At 37.9% G+C, this 19,667-nt stretch overlaps 2 protein-coding genes across 21 annotated transcripts in view; both read left to right on the forward strand.

The window, feature by feature from the left end:
- The window catches only part of ADAM9 (ADAM metallopeptidase domain 9), a 156,911-nt gene extending 146,445 nt beyond the window's left edge, over positions 1–10,466 (forward strand). The window contains exons 21-22 of the mRNA XM_025885930.2: positions 7,114–7,181; positions 9,020–10,466. Of these exons, the coding sequence (XP_025741715.2) occupies positions 7,114–7,181; positions 9,020–9,113 (162 nt within the window). The 3' untranslated portion in view covers positions 9,114–10,466. The remainder of the gene's footprint in view (positions 1–7,113; positions 7,182–9,019) is intronic.
- A 2,646-nt stretch (positions 10,467–13,112) lies between these two features.
- The window catches only part of LOC112834663 (disintegrin and metalloproteinase domain-containing protein 32-like), a 194,361-nt gene continuing 187,806 nt past the window's right edge, over positions 13,113–19,667 (forward strand). For all 20 annotated transcript variants that reach the window (XR_012381174.1, XR_012381175.1, XR_012381173.1 and 17 more), the window contains exon 1: positions 13,113–13,237. Coding sequence is in view for 15 of the 20 variants with exons in the window: in XM_073902495.1 (XP_073758596.1) it covers positions 13,180–13,237 (58 nt within the window). In the remaining 5 variants the exon portion in view is untranslated. The remainder of the gene's footprint in view (positions 13,238–19,667) is intronic.

Below are 19,667 nucleotides of genomic sequence, written 5' to 3' on the forward strand. Positions count from 1 at the left end.
ATTCTCCTTGATCGATCAACTTGGTCTTGGCTTGCTGGCTGTTTGTGGTGATCTTCTGGGGGAGGGGCCTGTTGCTGTGGTTTCCAAATGTCTTTGCCGGAGGCGGAATTGCCCCGCCCTTGTCGGTCCCGGCTAAGGAAGCTTCTCCGGTTTGCTCTCAGGAGCCTTTGTTCCCCGCAAGCTCTCCGTACAGCCTTGGAGGACCAGGGCAGAAATGGTGGCCTCCCAATCTCCACCCGGAGGAGCCGAGAACTCGGGGCCCCGCTCCTCAGTGTGCCCCCAGAGAAAAGCAGTCACTTCCGTGTCCCCGGTCTCCGGCCGCACCCCGTGCTCACCCGGCCTGCGACCGAGCGCTGCTCTCTCTGGCACCCGACCCCGCGCAGAGTCTCCAAACCCAGCAGATCCCTGCAGTGCGTTCCCGCACCGCTCCTCCCCGGGAAGGAAGGGGAGTCTCCCCGGCTCTGCCGCTTGTTGGGTCCCTGCTGGAGGAGCAGTGGCCCGACTGGGCCGCAGATCACAGTTTATGGCCACCCCGAGCTGAGAGCCCGCGACTCTGCTCCGTCTCTGCAGCCGGCTTCCCCGCTCCGATACCTGGGAGCTCTGGCGCACTCAGGCACCCCCGGTCTCTCTGTGACCCCGAGGGTCCTGAGACCACACTGTCCCGGGAGGATTCCACCCCCCGCTTAGCCACTGCAGCGACGTCCCTCCACGGAGCCAACTTCTAAAAGGTCTGATTTTGTGCTCCGGGGCTCTAGCACTTGCCAGAAGCGGCCGGCGGAGGCCCCTCCCCCGCCGTCTATCCTCCCGAATATCGCCTCGGATTCACTTCTCCGCACGTCCTACCTTCCAGAAAGTGGTCACTTTTCTGTTCAGAGAGTTGTTGCTACTCTCTTCTTCGGTCTCCTGTTGAGTTCGTAGGTGTTCAGAATGGTTTGATCCCTATTCAGCTGAATTCCTGAGACCAGACGAAATCTAGGTCTCCTACTCCTCCGCCATCTTGCTCCGCCCCCTCTTTATATATTTTAGATATTAACCCATTGTTAGATAAATGATTTGCAAATATTTTCTCCCATTCAGTAGGTTGCCCTTTCATTTTGTTAATGGTCCTCTTTGCTGTGCAGAAGTTTTTTAGTTTGACATTGTCTCACTTGTTTATTTCTGCTTTTGGTATGAAATCCAGAAACTCGTCTCCAAGACCCATGTCACTGCCTATGTTCTCTTTTCAGAGCTTTGTCTTAAATTCAGATCTTTAAGCCATTTTGAGTTAATGTTTATGTATGATGTAAGGTAGTGGTCCAGTTTCATTCTTTTGCATGTGGCTGTCCCATTTTCTCAGTACAATTTATTGAAGAGACTGTTCTTTTCCCATGGTATATTCTTGGCTCCTTTGTTGTGAATTAACTGATCAAATATGTGTGGGTTTATTTCTGGGCTCTCTTTTCTGTTGCATCACCCTGTGTGTCTGTTTTTCTGCTAATGCCATACTCTTTTGATTACTGTAGTTTTGTAATATAGTTTGAAATCAGGAAGTGTGATGCCTCCTGCATTGTTTTTCTTTCTCGAGATTGCTTTGACTGTGCAGGATCTTTTTCTACTTTCTATGAATTTGCCTATTCTAGGTACCTCTTGCCAGTGGAATAATGAAATATTTGTTCTTTTGTGTGTCTGACTTATTTCATATAGCAGTGTCTTCAAGGTTCATCCCTACAGTAGTGTGAAAACTTTCTTTTTATGGCTTCCATATTACATAATTACATATTTATGTATATACAACATTTTGCTTATTCATTCTTCTATTAATGGGCACTTGGGTTGTTTCTATCTATTGGCTAATGTGAATAGTGTTGCCATGAATACGTATGTACATGTACTTGTTTGAGTACCTATTTTCTTTGTTGAGCACCTGTTTTTCTGTTCTTTTGGGTGTATACCTAAGACTGGAATTGATATGTTATATTGTTATTCTGTATTTAACTTTTTGAGGAACCACCAGATGATTTCCACAGTGGCTACACCATTTTACATTTCTACCATGAGTGTTCTGATTTCTTCCCATCTTTGTCAACACTTGTTAATTTTCTGTTTTTGCTTTGCTTTTTAAATTTTAATTATAGCCATCCTAGTGGATGTTGAGTGGTTCCTTGTTGTGGTTTTGATTTGCATTTCTCTAATGATTAGTGATGTTGAGTATCCTTTCATGTGCTTATTAGCCATTTGTATCTCTGGTCTGGAGAAATGTGTATTCAAGTCCATTGCTCATTTTTTTAATTGGGTTGCTTGTCTTTTTGTTGTTGAATTGTAGGTTTTTATATATTCTGGGTATTAACACTTTATCAGATATATGATTTGTAGATATTTTCTTCCATTCTATAGGTTGTCTTTTCATTTTGTTGATAATGTTCTTTGATGCACAAGATTTTTTTAATTTTTATGAAGTCCACTTTATCTGTTTTTTCTTTTGTTGCTTATGCTTTTGATGTCATCTCTAACAATCCATTGTCAAATCCAAGGACATGAAGATTTACTTGTATGTTTTAAAAGTTTTATGATTTTAGTTCTTATGTTTAGGTCTTTGATCCATTTTGAGTAATTTTTGTATATGGTATGAAATACGGGTTCAATTTCTTTCTTTTGCATGTAGAAATCCACTTGTCCTGGCCTTATTTGTTGAAGAGACTGTTCTTTCTTCATCGAATGGACTTAGAACCTTGTGGAAAATCAGTTGGCCATAGATGTATAGGTTTATTTCTATTCTCTCAATTTTATTCATTTGGGCTCTATTTCCATCCTTATGGCAGCTCTACACTATTTTGATTGTTGTGGGGTTGTAATGAGTTTTGACATTGCAAAGTGTGAGTCCACCAACTTTTTCTTCTTTTTCAAGATTGTTTTGTTATTTAAGGCCCCTTTGATTCCATATGATTTGAGAATCTTCTTTTCCATTTCTGCAAAAAAGGCTGTTGGAATTTTGATAGGGGTTGTGTTGAATCTACAGATCACTTTGGGTTTTATTGACATATCCTGACTGTACTAAGTCTTTGAATCCATGAACACTAGTTGTATTTCCATTTATTTAGATCTACTTTAATTTCTTTCAGCAGTGTTTTGTAATTTTCAGTATACAAGTCTTTGACCTTCTTCGTTAAGTTTATTCCTAGGTGTTTTATTCTTTTGGATGCTATTGTAAATGGAACTGCTTTCTTAATTTCCTTTTTGGATTTTTCATTGTTGGTGTATAGAAGCTAAACCAATTTTTGCATGTTCATGTTACATCCTGCATCTCTGCTGAATTCATTTGTTAGCTTTAGTAGCTTTCTTGTGGACCCTTCGGGATTTTTTGTTTATATAGGATCGTGTTATCAGTGAGTGGAGGTAGTTGTACTTCTTTCCAAATTGGATGTCTTTTATTTTCTTTTCTTCTCCTGTTTATCTGGCTAGATCTTCCAGTAATATGTTGCATAGCAGTGGTAAAAGCAAGCATCCTTGTGTTCCTGATTTTGAGGTCAGTTTCCTTGGCATATTTAAATATTTCCCCATGTTCTTCCAGTGACATCTTTCATGTTGATAATGAGAAGTCCTTAAAGCAGTTCCTGATAGCTATTTTTAAAAGGTTTTTGGCTGTCGGTAGTTAGACTCCTTATGTATGAGATTGGGAAAGACCATCTCTCATCTCAAATCCATTTTTAAAATATTAATACAGCAATATCAGCTTTTATTTTTTTTTAAAGATTTTATTTATTTATTTGTCAGAGAGAGAGACAGAGCACATGCAGGGAGCGAGGCAGGCAGAGGGGAGAAGCAGGCTCCCCGCTGAGCAAGGAGCCCGATGTGGGACTCCATCCCAGGACCCTGGGATCATGACCTGAGCCAAAGGCAGATGCTTAACCCACTGAGCCATCCACGCATCCCCAGCTTTTTCTTTTTGTTTAATATTTACTTTATGTCTTTTTACATGCAACTTTTCTTTGTCTTTATGTTGTCTCTTATAAACAGAATATCTTATTTAAAAAATTTTTTAAAAATATTTGTCTTTTAACTGGAGACTATGTTGAGTGCAATTATTAATATAGTTTTTCTACCATATTATTTTTATAATCTCTTTGTTTTCCTGTTTCTTCTGTTTTCTTCCCACACCACAAAGCCTCTTCTATTTTTTTGGACTGATTTAGTTTCCTCCTTGCCCCATTTCATTTTTCTCCTCTGCTTGTCTTTAGATACATTGTTAGATAAATTAGATTCAAATCCATTGGTTATTTATGATAGTTTCTTGTAGCTTCATTATGTTTTTAAAAACACTCATTTCCTTAAACATAAAAAATACCTACATTTTGTGCTTTATCTGATCATTTTAATATGTGCAGTCTTGGTTCTGTGGTTTGTTATTTCTACTGATTCTTGCAGTGGCTTGTTTGCTAGTGTGCTTTGTGATTCTGATTGTAAATTGACATTCTTTTAAATTTTATATGAGAGAAGTATTTCAGTCTTGAATTATAGTGAGTTCCTGCAGAGAGAGTGTGTATTTCCCTTGGCCACGTGTTTGAGGGCATGGTCAATCTTCCATGCCTTTATTTTTTATTATTATTATTTTTTAAATTTTTTTATTAAGATTTTATTTATTTGACAGAGAGAAACACAGCGAGAGAGGGAACACAAGCAGAGGAAGTGGGGGGAGAGGGAGAAGCAGGCTTCCTGCCGAGCAGGGAGCCTGATGTGGGGGCTCGATCCCAGGATCCCGGGATCATGACCTGAGCCAAAGGCAGATGCTTAATGACTGAGCCACCCAGGCGCCCCTCTGTGCCTTTAAATTAAAATTTTTGTTGGTGTTTTTTTGGGTCACACAAGTGTTATGAACTCTGCCCCCCCAAACCTTTGTGAGGATGAGTGTATGGTTAGAAATTCCCCAGGGAGATGATTTTCTTTTATTCCCCTTATACCAGTACCAGGGTCTATTTAGGCAAGTTTCTCCACTGTTCCTTGGGATAGGTGTTTCTTTAGTGAGTTAATCCAGTGAGGATATTGCCCTTCAGGGGCCTAAGCTTTATATTAGGTCTTATATCCAGCATTCCATCCAATTCCATCCAATTCTAGGTCTATATACTACCTGAAAACATACAATGTAGCCCACCAGGCATGGAAGATATTCATAGGACAAACGCTGTTACATATCTGGACTCTTTCATACTTTCTTATTGTTTTTTGGTCTTTAAGATGTTTCTTACTCCCTAGTAACTCATTCAAGCATTAAAAAAAAAATACCTGGGGCGCATGGGTGGCTTAGTCAGCTAAGCATCTGCCTTCGGCTCAGGTCATGATCCTGGGGTCCTGGGATTGAGCCCCACGTCGGGCTCCTTACTCAGCGGGGAGCCTGCTTCTCCCTCTCCCCTCTGCCTGCTGTTCCCCCTGCTTGTGCTCTCTGTCTTTGTCAAATCAATAAATAAAATCTTTAAAAAAAATTTAAAAAAATACCTGTTAATATTTTAACCAGCATTTTAGTGCTCTGTACTTGGAACATTTTAGTCCATTGTTTGTGAGGAACAAGCATGTATCCCATGCTTTTAATAACTGTATACCAGTCCATCTTATGGATTTATCACAAATTTAAAAAACCAGTTGTTTCAAATCTTGTTACCACAGAAAAATGCAGCATCAAGGATCCTTCTATATACGTCTTTGCATACATGTAAAAGTATATGTCAGATAAATTCCAAGAAGTAGAGTTTAACTACCCTCTTAAAGCGCTGCTTCCATGGGTTGGTGGAAAGGGAGTGAGACGTTTTCTTGTGTCCCTTCTCCATTTAACAGTATAAGCAAATATTCTTTGGGGCAAAAAAAAGACTACCTGTTCTACAGCAGGACCCAGAGAATGGTCAAGCTCTTCTCCAACACCGTGCATTTTTTTTTTTTGAGATAGCATGCAAGCATGGGGAGGGGCAGAGAGAGAATTTTAAGTAGACTCCACGCTCATGACCCTGAAATCAAGAGTTGGATGCTTAACCGTAATTCCATCTGATCTTCCCTAACTTTTCCTAATGTAATGTGATATGTGAAAAATATTCTTACTTTTACTTTCTTATTTCTTATTTATTATGGACTCTGACTTCATTATAAAACTTCTTTCAACTATCTTGTCAAGGAAGGAATGTCATGAATCCCCAAATTAAGGGTTGTAAATTAGGAGTATTTACAATACTAGTTAGATACCGAACAAGTTTGGCAATATATTTTTGGAAGATTTTATTTAAAATATGTTGATAGGGGGTGCCTGGGTGGCTCAGTCGGTTAAGCATCTACCTTTGGCTCAGGTCATGATCCTGGGGTCCTGCGATCGAGTCTTGCATTGGGCTTCTTGCGCAGTGGGAAGCCTGCTGCTTCTTCTCCCTCTGCCTGCCGTTTCCTTGCTTGTACTCACTCTTTCACTATCTCTCACTCTTTGTCAAATAAATAAATAAAACCTTAAAAAAAATATGTTGGGACACCTGGGTGGCTCAGTTCGTTAAACAGCTGCCTTCGGCTCAGGTCATGATCCCAGAGTCCTGGGATCGAGTCCCGTATCGGGCTCCTCTCCCTCTGCTGCTCCCCCTGCTTGTGCACTCTCTCTCTCTCTGACAAATAAATAAATAAAATCTTTAAAAAAAATATGTTGATGGGGCACCTGGGTGGCTCAGTCAGTTGAGCGTATGGCTCTTGGTTTCAGCTCAGGTCATGATCTCAGGGTCGGGGGATTGAGCCCCACACTGGGCTCTGTGCTCAGCATGGAACCTGCTTGAGATTCTCTCCCTCTCTCTCTGCACCTCCCCACTGCATGCTCTCTCTCTCTAAAATAAATAAATAAATCTTTAAAAATATATATATATTGGTATAGGAAATAAGTTACCTTTTAGCTAATGTAGTTGATTAGAACCAAGATTATAATAGTATTATTGAATTAAAAAAATATAGCCTTAAAAGAATTAAGTATTCCACATTCAGTGGCAAAGATGTTGAATAAGCAAACTGTTTTTAAATGTCAGCATTGTAAATATCTATTCATTGATTTAAAATATATTGATTACTGTCTGTATAGAAAACATATTTATGAGTACATTGTGGTAATAACTGTTTTTTCCTTTTTAGCCTATATATGCAAACAGAATTCCGGTACCAACTTACGCAGCCAAGCAGCCTCAGCAGTTCCCATCAAGGTCTGAAGTGAATTCACTTAGATTACTTAACCAGAGTAAAACCCAGGGTTAATGTCTAAGAACTGCTCCCTTGTATTTAATTTAGCACAGAGTATTTCTTGCCAGCAGTTTAGATGGAACACAATTTTTAGAAAAGCTTTTAAGAACTTTTTATGTAACTTTTGTCATATTAGTGCAGTGTCAACATGCAATTTTAAAGAAGACTGGGGCGCCTGGGTGGCTCAGTCGTTAAGCGTCTGCCTTTGGCTCAGGTCGTGATCCTGGGATCCTGGGATCAAGCCCCGCGTCGGGCTCCCTGCTCGGCGGGGAGCCTGCTTTTCCCTCTCCCACACCCCCTGCTTGTGTTCCCTCTCTTGCTGTGGCTCTCTGTCAAATAAATAAATAAAATCTTTAAAAAAAATTTTTTTAAGTCTGAGCAAGACAAGCAAATGGTGCTGCAGCCTTCGGTGTATGTAAGATTCAGAAGCAAGGGCCTTTAAAATACCCAGCAATGGCAAACCAGATGGGTAAGACCAGCCTTTCTAAGCTAGAGAAGCTAGACAAGGTAAGGAAATACGTGTTTGAAGGCCTGAGTGAACTATCAAGGAAACGAGGAGGAAGTGTGGGGCCCAGGAGAGAAAGGCAGTCCAGACATAATCCCAGCTTTTGGGGTTCACTTTTCTGTCCTGGACATGTCTCCCAATTCTTACTGTGAGAACTAAGAGGCTAGGAAGCTGAGGAGAGCTTGCAACAAATTCACAGGGCTGAGGGGACAACTGGAGCCCAGCGAAGCAGGAGGTACCCTAGCAGTCCTCCCAGGCGCTGTGTTGGGCCCTAGCAATAAGGATAAACTAGATCCTTAACTTATTTCTACAATTTTTTATGTTTGGCCCCAGTCAAAAGAGCAGACGTACAAGAAAAGAAAATGTGACTAAAACAAGAAAAGCCACAGATGATAGAAACAAACTCAGAGGGTATTACCCAGTGAGGAGCATCATCAGCCATAGACTTTAAAATGACTAATGATTATGTCATTGAACAAATAGTTAAGATTGAGACTTTTCAGCACAGAACTACAAACTTTAATAAAAGAATCATATGGAAGTTCTAAAACTGAAAAACACAAGCACTGAAATCTTTCAGTTCTCAATGGATGGACTTAAAATCAGCAAGGAAGAACACTGATTACGATATTTTGCAACATATAAAGTGCATCTTACCCCTCCCACCCCCAAAAGTCCTTCAGATTGCAACTGAATTGCAACACTAAAGGAGTGTCCTCCTCTATAATGTTTATTATATAATAAGAGTGCGTGGAAATCCAGCTGTGCATCAAGAGAGGAATATATGAATTGTGAGACAGATACTCACCAGGTCATGTTCTGCTGTGTTATTGGAGTAGAGGAATACTAGAATTGGATGGAGAGGGTGAGGAAGGGTATAGAGGTGAAGAACAGGTATAGAAAAATCATAACAGGTTTGGTTCTCAAGAGTGGGTGTTAGTTTTGAATGAGTTGGAATTTCAGCTTTATTTATGTAAACGGAGCTAGTGACCTCACTTGTCTTTTACAATTTGTCTTTTCAATTTCATGTGTTATTCCTTTTAAAAATATATAAACTAGAACCTTCATATAATATTTTTGATTATAGAATAGCATTACTTTTTGGTAGTTACTCCATTTTAGACGCTGATTGCATCCTTTAACCATTGCATATAAGATGAATAATAATCTCAGCATATAATGTACTCTTAAGAATTGTCAGCAATGTTAAAGATGGTGTTACATTGGGCTTTTAATGACGTAGTATTATTTTATTCAGTTGAAACACATGATTAACTGTCTTTTTTCCCCTCACAGGCCACCTCCACCACAACCGAAAGTATCATCTCAGGGAAATTTAATTCCTGCTCGTCCTGCACCTGCACCTCCTTTATATAGTTCCCTCACTTGATTTTTTTTTTTTTTCACCTTTACTTTTGCAGACATCTTCAGGGAACTGAGCTAATCCTTTTTTTTTCCTGATATTTTCTTGAAAAGCCTTTCTTCCTGCTGCAACTATGAATGAAAACGAAATACCATAAAACAAACTTTGCTAACACAGAAAAACAGAAATTGAGTAGTGGGAATTGAGAAATATAAGAAATGCAGTAAAGCCAGGGCATTTAGAATAACATTTCCATTTCCATCACTGAATAAGTCTTATTCAGTCATTCTGTGAGGTTAATGCACCAAACATGGATTGTGTTATTTTAAACATGGTATTGTAATGATTCTTAAATTAAGTTTTGTCATTAAGTGCTTAAATGACAAATTTTCACCTTAGTTGCCATTAATGTAGTTTCTGGTTGAACTTGTGATTATCTAATACCTGTGAAAACTAATTAGCTGTCTGTAATATCTAATGTTTTTCATCTTGCACGGACTAATAATCATCATATGCTAGAATCTTGTCTCTCTCATTCACTACACAAATAAAGGAATATTCTTTCTTCAGAAGAATGCGCAAAATCCACAATTTAGATATCATCTTATTTTGAGAGTACAAAGTATACTAAAAGTGTGTATGTGTGTATTCACACACAGTTATTGTCTTCCGTTTTTATGATCATTCTGTGGATAAATGATTCCATGGATTCTAGGGATAGTAGAGTCTATGGGTCTATCTATGGATAATGAATATTAGAAAAATTAATTTAATAATAGAATTTCTATTACGAATCATGTTAAAGCATGGCATTCTTTTACAATAGCATTATTTTAAATAAATTAAACTTTAAGGTACGGAGTATTTAATAGAACTAATCAGATACGCTGTTGATACCTGGCTCTAACAAAGCAGGAGCTCTTATAATATCTTCAATCAAATTGAGATATCATAAAACCACTTGAGAATTTCATGAGCACTTTAAGTTTGAAATCTGAAACTTCAAAGCTTGCTATTAATATAATTTAGAATGTTTACATTTACTAAGGTGTGCTGGATCATGTCTCTGTTGTAACTAATGTTTTCAAAGAAATTAGGCTGGAGAAAAGAAGTTAGAAAAGGTTTTTCTTAGTAAAAGCAAAAAAACTAGTGAGGTGTGTAGGAGCTATTATTCCATCTGTGGAAAAAATGAATTTTTACTTCGGAAAAAATGATATGGATGGTGAAATTTTAAACACTCAAAATTTTCATAACCTTTCATAATAAAATTTAATAATAGGTTTATTAACTGAATTTCATTAGTTTTTCAAAAAATTTTTGTTTGTGTATATATACATATACAAATATAACATTTGCAATAAATAAAAGACTTGAAATTCTGTTTTGTGTCGCCCAGTAACTTCCTAAATATCCAGCTTTTTATAACCTTATTAATTAAAACATACTAGTTTTAGATAAAACCACTAGTCAAACTTTTACAGATATTATCTTACTAATTTTCAGACTTCTGCCGAATTGTGCACAGTGGCTTTTTTGTTATTAAAGGAAAACAGATTAGTTTTGAAGAAGACAGATATTTCAGTTCTTTGAAGATGATATATTATTTTAACAATCTGGTATATATTAAAAATTCCATATAGGATGTGGGTGGACAAATACTCAGGGGCCAGGCAGTCCATAAAAAGGACAGTAGGATATAGAAATATTGGGAAAATTTGTACTTCAGTGTATGCATTGTCTGCAGTTTATAGACTCTAGAAGAGAACTCACCTTTCCTGGCTACAGGATTCTATAGGAGCTATTTTACAATAGTAAAATAGTTTTATCACTGTAGATAACTGATAGCAATGTGTCCATAGACATGAAAATTCTGCCCAGCAGAGGTTCAGCTGACATCCCTCCCTTTTTTGCCTCCAATGGCACATTTATTTCAATATTCCTGATCTTTGGATTCTCCTTTGAACTGGCTGTAATACCTCAACACTTTACTCATTAATGAAGTAAACACAGTCTTTAATGTGTGTTCCTTTTAAAAAAAAGTGTAAACAATCTCAAATGATGATTCTTCATTTCAGTTTAAATCTCTGAATGAATTCATATAAGACTAAAATGTTTGTGTCTTTCTCTCATATAGTCTCAATTTTTGCAACTGTGATTTGTATCACTGAAATCTTGGTAATATTTTAACTATATAACCTAAAACTTTCTCAGAATTCGATAAATCCTTGGATTTTTGAATATTTGGAAAGTTTTTCTAAAAGACTTGATCAGTCTGAACTTACTTTTGTTTATATTTTTTTTGCATGTTTTATATGCTTTTCACTTAGGTTTTCCTTGATTTATTCTGGATTGCTGTTAAAAATTGTAAAATTTCTTGGCCATAGATGTCACTTCAAAATTTGCAAATATTAAAGGGCTTCTTTGCCATCTGCTAAAGACATTTTAATAATTAGATCAATTATATGTAACTTTGATATCACTGTTTGACTATATGTTCACAAAATTACCTTGCTCAGGGTATTGCATTTTCCCTTTCTCTCAAGCAGATGCCTGGGTCTCTAACCATATAGTTAAGCACAGTCCAGGTTTTCAAACCACAAATCAGATTTTATTAAATTCCATAAATGTTTACTGAAACTCTACCATCTTGCAGGTATCATTAGGCAGTGTGATATATAAGTTCTGGATGGTACATCTAACTCCTGTTATGGAGAGAACTAAATACACAAGAGTAATATAAAGTCTGCTTAAAGGTTGAAGAAGAGAAACAACTAATAAACCAGGATTTCATTCAAAATACTTCCCACTAATTTACAAGTCTAAGTACTTACTGTAGTTGTTTTCCTAATACTATGAAGCAAGATGAAACCAGCTTTTGGCTCAACTCCTGCTTAGAAACTGTTCGTCTAGCATTGGCGGTTCTATTGGGATACAAGCTGGGTGTAGATTTTTGTTGCCTTGTTCTTGCTCATGCTAATCCTTTTTAGACTTAGATGGTCCTGTTGAAATCCTTTGCATCAGTAAAATCGCATCTCAACTGTCAGTTTAGATGTGGTGATTCCCTAAGTGAGCTTTTCTGTGTTCCCACCCAGCCTTTCAGTTTGTGCATCTGCCTTTCTGTTAATTAGTATGATCGATTAATTCATTCTTTGGGATTTCAAAAGATTTAAAAGGTAGTGCATATAGGTGGAGACTGGAGGTGAGGCCGAGAGGGAGGAGGCATTGCAGTCCCAGGGAATAAGGCAATGTCTATTCAGAAAGACCGGAAGTCAGAGTGGCCAAAGGATTTCGGATAGGAGAAAATGGGTGGCAGCTTGGGCTTGGAAGTTAGAAAATTTTTCTGCTGGAACATACGTACTGGAATTCTGGGTAAGAATCTTCTCCATCTCATTCACTACATAAATGAATAAGTATTCACTGTACTGAGAAGGTATTGAACAAGAGAATGATATCACATGAATTCTAGCCAAGGGCTTGTGAAGAACCAGACTGATTGGAGGAAAAGTAGACACAACCGGATTACTCAGTGCATTTGAGCAGTAGGTATGGGGGGGTGGGGACAAAACCCACGGCAGACTCTTTTCAAAGATATCAAAATCTCACTTTTCCCCTTTTTGGAATCTTTTTCACACATCTGGCTACTTATTTTTATTTTTAGAAGCCCAGCTTTAGTAAATAATGAGTGTGTGCGTGCATATAGTTTTAAATTCATGAAGTATTGCACGACCGTCTTTTAAAACATCTGGAAGTATGTGCTACAAAACAGCCTACAATAAATGCGTTAGTTCTTTCAGGTCCGTCAACACGAAAGGTTGGTGGGGGACCGCAACTGCCACGGCACGGGTGGCTAGATAACCCCACCTGAGCCGCGGGCTCTCGGTCGGGCACGCGGGATTTAGGCTGGGGGCAAGGTGGGCGCATCCTGCCGGCGACTAGCATTCGGGGAGCAGCCTAGCTGGCGCGCCCCTGGGCACAGCGGTCCCGCGAGACCGCCGCCCCAGGCGCGCGCGCGGGTGAGCGGCGGCCGAGGCGTCCTTCGAGCGCTCTCAACGGCCGCCGGCTCAGTCCACTCTCGGAGCCCGGAAGCCACACCATGCTCCGCCTAATGCTGCTGCTCGCTGGGCTCGGTGGCTTGCGGGCGTCAGGACCCGGTAAGGCGGCGGAGACCCTGTTACACGGGATCTGGGCAGACGCAGGTTTTTCTCTTCCTTCTTTCAAGGAGAGCCGCTTCCGTCAAATGGTGGCCCAACTCGATTGAAATCCCCGCGGTAGCCTGGAAACCCGGCCTTTTGGGGGCGCTCTGTAGGGACAGAGAAGTGACTCCCTAGAGGGGAAAATAACTCTAATGAGCTCAAGGACAGGTCTCTTTCTTTTTGAATCTGGGGTGGGGGTAGCCTTTCTTGTAGGTCTTTCACGCACTTCACAAAACTGCCCCAACGTTTCTTGCACTCAGAAGCATCCCAGAATCTTCTTGAACTCCACTCAAAACCCAAACAAAAACGAAAACAAAAGCCGTACTCTCCTCACATACCATTTGTTCCAACATAACTTGTCTGGCATACCTATGGGAATAATTTGCCCTGCAGTCAAAAAAAAAAAAAAGATTCAGTGTCTGTTACGCTGAGTGACAAAGGTGCATTATGGCAGGATACAAAGAACAGTATAAAGAAGGCTCAAAAATTTAAAATATATTAGGGCTGGTTTAGATGCAAGCAAAAATTTAGGTATGTTCTTATTTTTCTTCCCTTTTTATACACTGTTCTGAATCTTGCCATCCTGTGTCAGTGTCAGTTCATGGAGTGTCTTTTCTCCCCATCTGCAGTGCTCCCTTGTTTGGAGGTGCCACAGTTTATTTAGCCAGTTCTTTTATTAATGGACTTTTGGATTGTTACCAGTCTTTTTGCTGTTACATGCTACATTAGTGACCTTGAGCTGCCATAACAAAATGCCCTAGATGGGGTGGCTTAAACAACAGAAATTTATTTTTTCACAGTTCTGAAGATAGGAAGTCTGAGCCCAGGGTGCCATCGTGTTGGGGATCTGGTGAGGTCTTTCTTCCCAATAGACCATTGCTTTCTTGCTGTGTACTCAGATGGCCTCTTCGTGTGGGAATAGAGAGCAAACTCTTCTTATAAGGACACTGATCCCATCCTGAGAGATCCACCTTCATGGCCACCCTTAGCCCTAATTACCTTCCAAAGGTCCCATTTCTAAATACCATCACACTGGGGTTAGGACTTAAGCATGAAATTCTGGGGGGACACAAACCTTCACCATAACATACTCGATATTTTAATGCAGTGTTCTGCAAACTTTTTGGAATTTTTCTTTACACATTAACAATTATAGGAATTCTCAAAGAGCTTTTGCTTACGTTTTGTTTATATCTGTTAATATTTGTCATTTTGGAAATTAATAAAGAAATTTAAGAATTTTATTAATTCATTTAAAAATGACAGTAACAGATCTATTATATGTAACATAAGTTACACATTTAAAAAAATAACTATTTTCTGAAACAAGAAGAATTTAGAACACTGGCACGATTTTAGATTTTTGCGAATCTCTTTAATGTCTGGCTTAATAGATGATAGCTAGATTCTCATATCTATTTCTGCATTGAATCTGTTGCTATGTTTTATTTGAAGTATATGAAGAAAATCCAGCTTATATAGTTGGAAAAGGGAGGAATACTTTAATAGCCTTTTCAGATAATTACCAGTATTCTTTGGATACTACATCAATACTTGATAAATGGTAAAAGTTAGTTGCAATATGGAGTCTAAAAATATATCAATGAACTTTTCAAAACATGTTTTATTAAGAATTCTTGGAATCTTGAACGTTGGATTTTTTACTGAGTTTTTTTTAATGCAGTACCTTTGTTTTTTAATTTTTAATTTTTTTAAAGATTTTATTTATTTATTTGACAGAGAGATACATAGCAAGAGAGGGAACACAAGCTGGGGGAGTGGGAGAGGGAGAAGCAGACTTCCCGCAGAGCAGGGAGCCTGATGCAGGACTCGGTCCCAGGACCCTAGGATCATGACCTGAGCCGAAGGCAGATACCCAATGACTGAGGCACCCAGGCGCCCTTAATTTTTATTTTAAATTATAGTAAAATGCACATAACATAAAATTTATCATCTTAACAACTTTTAAAAAAATGAATAAGCTTTATTTTTTAGAGTGTTTTAGGTTCATAGCAAAATTAAGAGGAAGGTACAGAGATTCCCCATACACACCATCCTCACACATGCACCCCCTCTGTTGTTGACATCCCACACATTTGTTACATTTGGTACTTTGTTAAAATCGATGATCCTACAGTGACACATTATTATCACCCAGAGTCCATAGTTTACCTTAGGATTCACTCTGCCTGTTGTACATTCTTTGGATTTGACAAACGTATCATGACATGTATCCACTGTTGTGGCATATAGAGTAGTTTCAGTGTCCTAAAAATCCTCTGTGCTCAGCCTACTCATCCTTCCCTCTCCCCTAACTCCCAACAACACCGACTTTTTTCTGTCTCTGTAGTTTTGCTTTTTCTAGAATGTCATATAGTTGGAATCATTCAGTATGTAGCCTATTCAGATTGGCTTTTTTCACTTAGAAATATACACTTAAGGTTCCTCCATGTCTTTTCATGGCTTGATTATCTTACTTCTTTTTAGCACTGTGTTATTAGTTCATTATCTAGATGTACCAGTTTATCAATTCACCTACTGAAGGATATCTTGGTTGCTTGCAAGTTTTGGCAGTTATGGATAAAGCTGTTAGAAACATCGCGTGCAGGTTTTTTGTTTGGACAAAAGTTTTCAACTCCTTTGTGTAAATACCAAGGGGTGGGATTGTTGAATTATATGGTAAGAGTATGTTTAGTTTTGTAAGAAACTGCCAAGCTTTCTTCCACAGTGGTTATATCATTTTTGCATTCCCACCAACAGTGAAGGAGAGTTCCTGTTGCCTCCTGTCCTCGCCAGCCTTAGGTGTGATCAGTGTTATGGATTTTGGTTATTTTAGTGGGTATATAATGGTATCTCATTTTAATTTGCAGTTATCTAGTGACATATGATATAAAGCATCTTTTCATCTTCTTAATATGCCATCTCTCTCTCTCTCTCTATTTTTGATGAGGTGTCTGTTCAGATATTTTGTCCATTTTTAAATTGGGTTCTTCATTTTCTTATTGTTGAGTTTTAAGAGTTCTGTGTATATTTTGGATGAACAGTCTCTTATCAGATATGCCTTTTGCAAATATTTTCTCCCAGTCTGTGGTCTGTGACTTGTCTTCTTATTCTCTTGACATTGTCTTTTGCAGAGCAGAAGTTTTTCATTTTAATGAGGTGCAGCTTATCATTTGTTTCTTCATGCATTATGGGTGTTTTATCTAAAAAAATTATTGCCATACCTAATCATAATTTGCATTTTACGTTTAGGTCTGTGATCCATTTGGGGTTGATTTTTGTGAAGTGTTTAAAGTCTGTGTCAGATTTTTTTTTTTTTTTTTTTTGCATGTGGAAATTCACTTGTCCTAACACCATTTGTTGAAAAGGTTATCTGCTCTTTAGTATTGCCTTTGCTCTTTTATCAAAGATCAGTTGACTATATTTATGTAGGGTCTTTTTCTGGGCTCTTTATTCTGTTTGATCTATTTGTCTATTCTTTCACCTTTTTTGATTACTGTAGCTTTATAACAAGTCATTTAGTCAGATAGTGGCAGTCTCAACTTTATTCTTCTCCTTCAGTATTGAATTTCCTATTCTGGATCTTTTGCCTCTCCATATAAACTTTAGAATAAATGAGTTAATGGGATTTCAATTAAGATTGTAATGACTCTATAGAGCCAAGTTGAGAAGAACTGGCATTTTGACAGTATTGAGTTGTACTCTCCATGAAGATGGACTAATGTAAGTATTTCATTTTTTTGGATGCTCATATAAATGATGTTGTGTTTTAAGTTTCAAATTCTACTTGTTCCTTGCTGATGTGTAGGAAAGTGATTGACTTTTATTTATTAGTCTGTTTTCCTGTGAACTTGCTATCTTAACCATTTTTAAGTGTCTAGGTCAGTAGTGTTAAGTGCATCCACATTATTGTGTAACCTATCTCGAGAGCCTTTTTATCTTGCAAAATGGAAGTACTATACCCATTATACAACTGCTTATAAATTGTGATAAAATATACATAACATAAAATTTACCATCTTAACTATTTTTCCCCCTATTAAAATAAAAAAGTTTATTGCTTTTTAAGTAGAAACTAATTAAGGAAAATATATTCAGTTTCCCCTTTATTTTTGTAGATTTTTTCTAGCTTTACCAGTGAGTTTTATACTTTCATATGTTTCGTGTTATTAATTAGTATCCTTTTGTTTCAGCATGAAGAGCTCTCTTTAACAGTTCTTGTAAGGCCGGTCTAGTAATGATGAACTCCTTTAGGTTTTGTTTGTCTAGTCTGCTGTTGAACCCCTCTAGTGAAGTTTTCAGTAAATTTATTGTGCTTTTCAGCTCTGTGATTTTTGTTTGGTACTCATTTTAACTATTTTTAAGTGTAAGGTTTAATGGCATCGAGTACATTCACATTGTTGTGCAGCCATCACCACCATCCATCTCCAGAACTTTTTTCATCTTCCCAAGCTGAAACTCAGGACCCATTAAACACTAACTCCTCATTACCCTCTCCCCTCAGCTTATGGAAACCACTGTTCTGTTTTATGGCTTTGTGGATATTAGGTGCCTCATATCACTGGAATTGTGGAGTATTTATCTTCTTGTGAGTGGTTTATTTCACTTAGCGTGACTCCCTCAATATTCATCTATGATGTAGCATATGTCAGAATTTTCTCCTTTTTAAGGCTGAGTAATACTCTGTTGTTGTGGAATATAAGTGGATAAATATATATTTCATTTTGTTTATCCATTCATCTATAGACGGATATTTGGGTTGCATCTTCTTTTGGGACATTATGAATGATGCTGCCATGAACATATATGGACATGTACTTGTTTGAGTCCCTATTTTCATTTCTTTTGCATATATATTCAGAAGAGGAGTTGCTGAATCATATGATAATTCTATTTTTAATTTTTTTGAGGAACTGTCACACTGTTTTTCATAGTAGCTACACAATTTTACATTCCTACCAGCAGAGTACAGAGGTTCTAAATTTCCACATTCTTTCCAACACATGTTATTTTTATTTTATTTTTTTATGATTATAGTCTTCCTAGTGGATATATCGTGGTATCTCCTTTTGGCTATGATTTGCATTCTCCCAGTGATTAGTGGTGTTGAGCATCTTTTTGTGTGCTTATTGACCCTTTGTGTATCTTTGGAGAAATGAGTGTTCAAATCTGTTTTTAAAATTTGTTGTTCTTTTTGTTGTCAAGCTGTGAGAGTTCTTTTTATATTCTGGATGCTAGACCTATTTCAGAGAAATGATTTGCAAATATCTTTTCTCATTCAGTAGGCTGTCTTTACTTTCTTGTGAGTGTCCTTTGATTCACAAAAACAAAAGTTTTTAATTTTGATGAATTCTAATATATGTATTTTTTCTTAACATTGCTCGTGTTTTTGGTGTCATATCTAAGAATCCATTGCCAAAGCTATAATCATGAAGATTTATTCTTGTCTTTTCTTCTAATAATTTTATTGTTTTATCTCTTAAATTTATGTTGTTGATCCATTTTAAGTTAATTCTTATATATGGTGTGAGGGAGAGTTCCAACTTCATTCTTTTGCATTCATTCTGGTTTCTTTTTATTAACCATATCGTGTTTCTGTTTATTCCTCTTTTTTTAAAAAAAAAACTTATTTATTTGACAGGGAGAGACACAGGAAGAGAGGGAACACAAGCAGGGGGAGTGGGAGGAACCTGATGCGGGGCTCGATCTCAGGACCCCGGAATCACGACCGGAGCCGAAGGCAGACGCTCAACGACGGAGCCACCCAGGCGCCCCGCTTCTGTTTATTCCTAATAATGCTTTTGCCCCCATTGAAGTCTATTTGTGCTAATATTAACATAGCTACATCAGCTTTCCTTTGGCTCATATTTGCTGTAAGTATGTATTTTCCCTCCTTTTTTGTGACAGATTCCTCAGTGCTCACTGAGTATCCACCTTTTGCCTCTATTTCTTGGTCTTTTTCCAAACTATCTCTTGCTCATGAGGTTAAGAAGAAATGATGTGTGTAATTTTTGGATCAAGACAATTAAGAGTTGGTCTCCTTCTTCCATCTCTCTTTTCTGATGCCACAGTCATCTTTGAAGCCATGAGCTGAATTTATGGTGTTACCAGTTGGAGGGAGCCTGGATCTTTGAGTCACTACTTCAATGAGAGCTCCTGGTGACGCTCATCAGACTACATGAAAAACAAATAAGCTTTTATTGTGTTAAGTCACCAAGACTTCAGTATTTTACTTATTACCATTCTATAGCCTGGTCAGCCTAAGTTGACTAATACAGAAATTGGAACTTTTAAGTGGTGTGCTGTCATAACAAACTTAAAATAGACGTCTTTGATCTGCTGGGCAATGAATGGTGGATAATGGATAATAGATGACAAAAAATTGAAA

Source organism: Callorhinus ursinus, unplaced genomic scaffold, assembly GCF_003265705.2.
Source record: "Callorhinus ursinus isolate GAN/ISIS: 27379988/994484 unplaced genomic scaffold, GSC_fseal_2.0 scaffold17, whole genome shotgun sequence".
Taxonomy (NCBI): Eukaryota; Metazoa; Chordata; class Mammalia; order Carnivora; family Otariidae; genus Callorhinus; species Callorhinus ursinus.